Source organism: Microtus ochrogaster, linkage group LG8, assembly GCF_000317375.1.
Source record: "Microtus ochrogaster isolate Prairie Vole_2 linkage group LG8, MicOch1.0, whole genome shotgun sequence".
NCBI lineage: Eukaryota > Metazoa > Chordata > Mammalia > Rodentia > Cricetidae > Microtus > Microtus ochrogaster.
Window position 1 is genome coordinate 784,339 of NC_022033.1, and position 7,921 is coordinate 792,259.

The following is a 7,921-nucleotide window of genomic DNA, read 5'->3' on the forward strand; positions in this document are numbered from 1 at the left end:
CACGGGGCAGATAGGAACCCTCATCCCCTGAGGACAAAGGAACTTCTTCCCTTCTTGCTGGTATTATGCTATCATTACTGATCAACTCAGTTGAGTTTCTCACTTCGCCCAACACTTTACAAGCACACACATTCATTCCCATGGGTGTGAGTCTACCCCCCACACATGTGAGTTCACATGCACCACACTTGCATGCATGCATCAGCACACTTGTGTGGGAATATCCCCCACCCCCACCTCACAAATCCCTGGTTGGCAGTGCTCATCTCTCCCCTGGTTGTGCTTTGACTGTTCCTATGTGGCTCTTGTTTCCTTCTCCCTTCTTCTGATGCATGGAGCTGACACTCACTTCCTCCCTGCTTCTGTTGTCCTTGAGCAGACATTTAACACTGTCCCTGTCATACCCATTGGGGTCCAAGGAACTCCATGGCACATTAATGTGGGAGTAAAGCTCGCAGGGGGTGGTACTTGGGCAGAGGCACAACCTCCCCTACTCTGATCACCTGGTTAGATGCCCACCAACCACCTCTGACCCCCTGGGTCTAAGTATGCTGTGGACCAGTGAATCCCAGGTCTGGGAAAAGCTCTGAGGCAAGACCAATGGGGTTGGAGCCATACTAGGGAGGGCCCTAGGGAGACATTTCCCTTTACTCCTTGTTAATGTGCCAGATCCCATGGGGATGGAACAGATAGGAAACAGGACCCAAGGTGTCAGGAGGCAGCCTGAGGTCATGAGGCACCAGCGTCCATCTGCGTCCATCTGCCTGGCACCTGCTGCCCCCCGGTCGGCTCTGGATAGGGCTCGGAGCCCAGATCTGGGGGGCTGCGGGTTAGCCCAGGAAGAAGGGGCAGGGGCCTGGCCACACCCTCCCAAACTCATACTTGGGGGCTGGGTCTCTATTCCCGCTAGAGTGGACCAGATTGTGGGGCGGGGCCCAACAATAACGGACAAGGACCGCACCAAAGGCCCAGCAGAGACGGAGCTGCCCGAAGACCCCAGCATGATGGGACGGCTTGGGAAGGTGGAGAAACAGGTGCGAGAAGCTTGGGTGGGGAATGGCCTCTTTCTCTCTCTCTCTCTGTCTCTCTCTGTCTCTCTCTCTTTCTCTCTCTCTCTCTCTCTCTCTCTCTCTCTCTCTCTCTCTCTCTGTCTCATTTTGTTAACCTGTGGCTTCCGAGTAGCCCAGGCGTAAGGGTAGATGCAGCAGGAAGTTGCCTGAAATTGCACATGGCCCTACTTCCCTTTCTCTTTTCCTTGCCCAGTACTAGTCTTCACCCTGCTGGAAATGGATCCTTAGGAGCTACCACATGAGTCCTTCTGTGAGCTGGCCTGAGCTCAGACACACACTAAGCTCAGAGGTTGAGCTTTGGGAGTCTGGGGTAGAGGAAGGGAGGTTCCCGTTCCTGGGTTCCTTCCTTCCGCCCTTCTCCCCTGGGTGCATCCTGGGTCCTCTCCTCAAAGGCGCCGCCAACAGCTTCCATTCTTACAGGTCTTGTCCATGGAAAAGAAGATAGATTTTCTGGTGAGCATCTATACGCAGCGAATGGGCATCCCACCAGCAGAGACAGAGGCCTATTTTGGGGCCAAGGAGCCTGAGCCGGCACCACCGTACCACAGTCCGGAGGACAGCCGTGAGCATGCGGACAAGCATGGCTGTATCATTAAGATCGTCCGCTCCACCAGTTCTACAGGCCAGAGGAACTACGCTGCACCCCCAGCCATGCCCCCTGCCCAGTGTCCTCCGTCCACCTCATGGCAGCATAGCCACCAGCGCCACGGCACCTCCCCTGTGGGAGACCATGGCTCACTGGTACGCATCCCACCACCTCCTGCGCATGAGCGGTCGCTGTCTGCCTACAGTGGGGGCAACCGGGCCAGTACCGAGTTCCTGAGGCTGGAGAGCGCCCCAGCCTGCAGGCCCCCTGAGGGTGCCCTGCGGGATAGTGACACCTCCATCTCCATCCCATCTGTGGACCACGAGGAGCTGGAGCGCTCTTTCAGTGGCTTCAGTATCTCCCAGTCCAAGGAGAACCTGGATGCTCTGGGCAGCTGTTACGCAGCCGTGGCGCCGTGTGCCAAGGTCAGGCCCTACATCGCGGAGGGGGAGTCTGACACAGACTCAGACCTCTGCACACCGTGTGGGCCTCCCCCACGCTCTGCCACTGGCGAGGGCCCCTTTGGAGATGTGGGTTGGGCGGGGCCCAGGAAGTGAGACTGGGCTGGGCTGCTGGGCCCCGTGCCATACCCACTCTAGGTCCTGATTTGGAGCTGGAGTTCCAGGGCCTCTCCTAACGTGACAGAGTGACATAGAGCAGTGTGGATTGAGGGGATGCTTGTGGGATCTGGCTCTCAGGGCTCATGTGGAGTGAAGATGAGGCAGGGCTTCTTGGCACACATGGTAACATTTTATCGAAGTTCTTTTCCAACCAAGAGGGGGAGATTGAGGCGGGGCCCTGGAGGCCCCAGGAGCTACCTACTACAGTAAAGCTAGCCCTGCTCGGTCTTCTTGGGGAACAGATATCACCCTGTGTGTGAGGAGCAGCAGAATGATGATAGCACCTGTAAGTGGGCGTGTGGCTGGGATCAAGTACATGGGAGATAGCGGTAAAGTAGGGCCTGTCTGCTGCTGATAGCCAGTCCTGAGGCCCAGGGGTCTCCCAGCATAGGCTGGAAGCTCAGGAGGTACCATAGGTTGCTGGGAATGGTCCACCCTCACACCCGACTGCTTATCCCCCAGTTCCTGACTGCCCCAGTAAAGCATTGCCAGGCCCACTGTTTGTGTGTGGCTAGGAAATGCCCCTCATCCCTGGGCTTCTCTCTAGAGAGCTGCTGGTCAGCATCTTCCTCTTCCAGGTTATGTGGAAGATCAGGACCCTTTTCCTGGAGCTGAGGAAGGGATGAGTCCTTAGGGGCCAACCTGGAGCTTAGAACTGACCCTTCGGCCCCACCCCTGGCTTCCACCTCTTAGGGGAGGACCCAGCCCACAGCCTTTTTCTGGAAGGGTTTCTGTGGGAGGTTCTGGCTGCCTCCTCCCTGGCACTGTAGCCCGGGAGGTCTGGCTTGGCACCCTCATGGCCTCACTTTTTCTTGGTGTGGCGCTGGTCTTCAGGCTGTAGCCAGTACGTCAAGAGAACCATCTGGTGAACAGACCAGTGCTGTCCTCAGCTGGGGCCTGCTGCCCACTTGGCTCTACAGATCCAGGCAGGGCTGAATGGCACGACCTCGTCAAACTGCCAGCTCTTTCTCCACGAGAGCATGTCCTCTGTGCCTGGTCAAGGATCCTTCCCACGGAAGCTGGCCATCCACAGTCATTCATCCACTCGAGGTCCCTTGGCTGTGGCCTCTGAGTGTTTGGGGGAATTGGGAACACCTTGTCCTCTGCTCTGGTGAGCAGGACTCTGTTCATCTTGTGAGTGGGCCATCTCGGACCGTATGGCAGCCAGCTCTAGAGGGAGACAGGTAGAGTCCTCAGCCGTGGTCCTGCAACATCTGGCACAGGGGTGTCCAGCAATGAATGATATAGCATTTTGGGGCCCCAGTCTCTATGAGGCAACAGCATTCCTGGTCAGTGAGGACAAGGCTGGAGAGCTTGAGCCTGGGAAGAGCTCTATCCACTTCTCCCCCACCCCCTTTTAAGTGTTGTGGAAGGGGTAGAAGCACCTTGGGGGGATAACCTCAGCAGGAGGTACCCCATCCCCAAGGAGAACTTGAGGTCATGTCTCTGTGAGGGACCTGGGCATCTGGGGAGCTGTGTCTGCTATCTGATGTGGCCTCCATGTCCTCCATGTCAGGGTTTCTAGGGACTGCACCTCAGGATGCCTCTGCCGGGTGTCACACTCTGTGCCCCTTGGTCCCCTAGGGCCAGTGCCATAACCAGCTCCTTGGTATGAGAGATGTCTCTTCCTATGTGGGCGTGGCGGGCAATGTAGACAGGAAGAGTAGCTGCCCCTTCACTAGCCTTCTCTTGGAGAGTTGAGCCTGGGCTCAGACCCTCCACCTGACACATGAGTCCAGGGCAGAGGGGCAAGTGCACCTGCCCTGGACAGACCAGCCGCCAGAGTACTTCTCCCCTAGACCTGGGTAGGCATAGCTGTCTCAGCTCTAGGGGATGTGGGAAAGAGATTTGCATCTGTCCTACATGGTCCACACAGTGTATCCTGCCTCGTGTGCATGGCCCCACATCCTGCCCCAGGGCTGCTGTGGATCCAAGAGCCTGGGATACTCTGAGCTGAGGTTTTGTGGGATGAAGGTGGACAGGCACCCTCCCTTCCCCAGAAACCCTGACCATACATAATCTATCAGAAACCCTCATTTAGGTTACAGTAAAGAGAGACAGGCCGTGGCCTGCTCTGCAAATGAGGAGTACTGGTCAAGGCTGCAGTGTTGGCTACTCAGAGCAAGTTCATCTCGAGGGGTAACATGGGAACCCTAATATGAGAGATAACCGAACCCCTTCTTGGGGACCTAGACCAAGGCCCGAACAACACAAATGTCCACTGCCTTGGCATCCCCCCCTCAGGGAAACAGGACAGGACGGAGGCTAGAAGCTCCTATAAGAAATTTGTGCACTTTCTTGGGTATTCACACATAACCAAGTGTGGCTGAAGGTCAGCAGCTGCCCCATGGCAAAATTTTCCCCAACACATTCCCTCACATGCCTACCAGCACATACCCATACACTGGGCATGTAAGTACATTCATATATGTATACACAAAAGCTTACAGACCACGCTTTCATATGCACGCACAAGTATACACACAGAGACACAAGTGTACATACAGCAGGTGTACTTTCTAAAAATGTAATCCTTGTTACACACATACACATGAAAGCTCACACAGTTTGACAGACCACACATACATACATATATGCATACATATGAACACATGTAAACATACAGGCTTGTAGGTTACATGTTAATTCTGCATGTGAACATACAGCAGGTATCCACCTTTATACCTGCATAGTCACATATATGAACATGTGCACACACACATATGAGTAACCTGTATGTCTAATGTATACACACATGTAGGCTTCAGCCCCCAACACTTTAATCTTTTTGTCTTTGGCTCTTCCTAAGGGAGCTACCTGGAGGGGGTACCACAAGACTTAACGATGAATGTTCTAAAGTGTTGAGCACTGACTGGGTGGGATGGAGCCCGTTGAATTCCCACACTGCCTTCTCCTTGGACTAGCTGGTAGCTGTCTGTAGGAGCCAAGAGAGGCTGTGGCTAGGTCAGGGTGAAGCAGTTCTAGTGCCTGCTGAGGTCCAGATCAGTCTTTGCATTGGGTCATTGTTGGTATTGGCCAGTTCTCAGTGCCCTCCTGCATACATGCCTGCTTCATCATCCCAGGCTGTGATCGATGTTTTCTGGCTTAACTTCTTCCTTCCGGACCTTTTCAATTGGCCTCCGGGAAGTGTACTCTTGTCTACCAGGGCCAGAATACCTGGGGTGAGGGGCCATCTGCTGTCCTACATGTGATCTGGGCAGACCAAGTGTCCATTAAGCTAGCTGTTACCCTTTTGCCAAATGGGTCTCTTTGGAGGGCACTCTAAGCTGTAGTCATCCCCAGTCCCTAGAAATGGGGCACTCATATCCAGGACCACCGTTCACCGTTAATGCACTGGTTTAAGGTTTTTTTCCCCTTGAGCGGGTGGCTACAGATTCGGAATGTGGAAAACGAGGCCAACCTGCCTTCTGCCATCCCTACTGGGTTTATCCTATATCAGGGGCACTGTGAAGAACACCCTTGCTTTTTGTGGAAAGAAGTGGGCCCAGAGATGTCTTTAGACCTCAGAGGTAAGAGAACCTGGGACAGGAATGCTGTTCTGAAACACCGGAGATTGCGTCTTTCAGTTTTCTGGCTGTAAGTAGTGCAGAGAGTGGAGGCTAATACACTTGCCCATGGCTCACACCCCAACACCAACAGGACAACATGTGGGCCTTTCTCTGAGGCCACAACCTCTTGAAATAAACATGAAAAACTTGGTTTGAACAGTGGGGCCCACAGAAGAAGGACCCAGATATCTGGGGCACCTTGCATTCCGGCAGGGTGGGCTGGGTTAGAGTGGAGAATCAATACACAGAACACCCCTGAAGCCCAAGCTCACGTGGCTGGAATGATGTCATCTGCTCCCACGATGTAGAGACACTGGCCTTCTGCTCACCTGAGACTTCCCAGAGCATAGGACGTAGGATGTGGGGAAAGAGGTCCAAGAAGAGTCTGCAGGCACGTCTGTCTGTCTTTCTGTCCCAGGTTCCTATTGTGCCCCAGCTGAGCTTCCCGGAGGAGGTATTATGATGGAAATGAGGGTGCCTCTTCTTTCTGAGGAGTCTTCAGCATGTGCCCAACACATGCCTTAGGCCCTAGGTTTAGGGGGCCCAGTGTCCCTGTGAGTAAATAAATTGGGGCCACAGTTTGATGAATTTTGCTTATCTATGAGGTGGTTCTAGCAACAGGCCTTGGGGAGCACCAGGAATGGGAGGAGAGAGAAAGGGTTACATCCTAGGAAGGAGCTCTGTCTTAGATGCTCCTGGTGTCCTGGCTGACAGAGGATACTGGGCCTGACCTATGACTCACACCGAAGCTCCCCTGGTGTCTAGCTCCCTATCAGAGAAGGGATAGTCCCCAGGCTGTTCTGGGACTCTTAGGCAGGAGTACACACTGCTAACACCGCACATCCAATTGGGACTGGCTTTTACAAAGTTGTTGCCTTAATGTATGTTGAGGGAAGTTCACCAAGGTCACCCCTGCCTCTGCCTGATACAGACACACTGGACTCCACCTCCAGGTCCTGCTACTGGGGAAGAGTGCCGGTATGATGGACTGCCCCCAGCAGTCCCACACGGAGGGGCTCAAAGCTGTGATCCCCTTGATATCATCCATCTGCCTGGGATGGTTCCATATACAGTACAGCGCACCCTGCGCTTCCAGCCCACACTTGCCCATTGCAGTCTTGTCCCCCCTGGCCGCAGCTGCGGCTGCAGCTTCCCCATCTGCGCTGTTGCCTTTGGCTGTCTTTGCACTTTTGTTCATGCTCCAAAGAATATTTCATAATGCCTTCATACTGACGTGCACCCTAAACATTTTGTACGTGCCCTTGGGCCACAGCAAATGGCCTTCTCCTTTTGGCCAGCGTGCCGCCACCTGCACACTACGCTGTCTTCTAGGGATAGATGCCCAGGGAATGAACTCTAGTTTTCTAACTGACTAGCTGAAATGCTAACTTACTCGACATGAACAGAATGGCACTTGTGCTGTGTGAGCGAGCGGGCCAGTGTGTGCTCGCAGGGAACTTCGGGGCATAATCCCGCAGCAGGGATGCATGCAGATGGTTCTGGAAAGTTTTGCTGCCACAGGGCTGAGTTCAGATGCCCAGTGGACCTGTGCACTTAGTAAAACAGTGATTCAACTTGAACCGCCTGGCCTCTTCATTTGCATGCGTCTCCTGGAAGCCGGTATAAGGGCTGGGGGTCTAGCTGGGGAGGCACGGCCACTCAGCACTTCAACTTGGGGCCTCTCAAGTCCCAGGCTCTGTGTTTCCTGGGGCTGTTACCTGAGTTGTTAGTGTCAGAGGCTGGGTCCTTCCAGTCTTAACAACCTAGGCTTGGCCACTCATCCTCAGTAGGACAATCAGTCATGAAAGAATAGAAGCAGAAAAAGATCTTTAATGTGGCTACATAGTGAAGATGAAGAAATCACACCACCCCATCTCCACATACCAAATCCATCTTCGGAGTCCTGCCATTAGGCTGAAGTTGAAATAGGAGGTGAGAGGAATGTGTAACCAAACAGCTTTGGTCAAAGTGTGGCCCTGCCCAGTCTTTGGTCTTTCATCTTTCTACCAGAACACCTTACAGGGCACCTTCAAATAGCCACCAACTTGAGACTATGAAACACCAGATATGCCCACC

The 7,921-nt window shown here is 53.9% G+C and overlaps 1 protein-coding gene across 13 annotated transcripts in view; it reads left to right on the forward strand.

The window, feature by feature from the left end:
* Kcnq2 (potassium voltage-gated channel subfamily Q member 2) overlaps positions 1 to 7,425 on the forward strand; it is a 59,850-nt gene extending 52,425 nt beyond the window's left edge. For all 13 annotated transcript variants that reach the window (XM_026787142.1, XM_026787143.1, XM_026787146.1 and 10 more), the window contains 2 exons: positions 911 to 1,034; positions 1,491 to 7,425. In XM_026787142.1, the coding sequence (XP_026642943.1) occupies positions 911 to 1,034; positions 1,491 to 2,213 (847 nt within the window). In that variant the 3' untranslated portion in view covers positions 2,214 to 7,425. The remainder of the gene's footprint in view (positions 1 to 910; positions 1,035 to 1,490) is intronic.
* Positions 7,426 to 7,921: the final 496 nt, after the last annotated feature.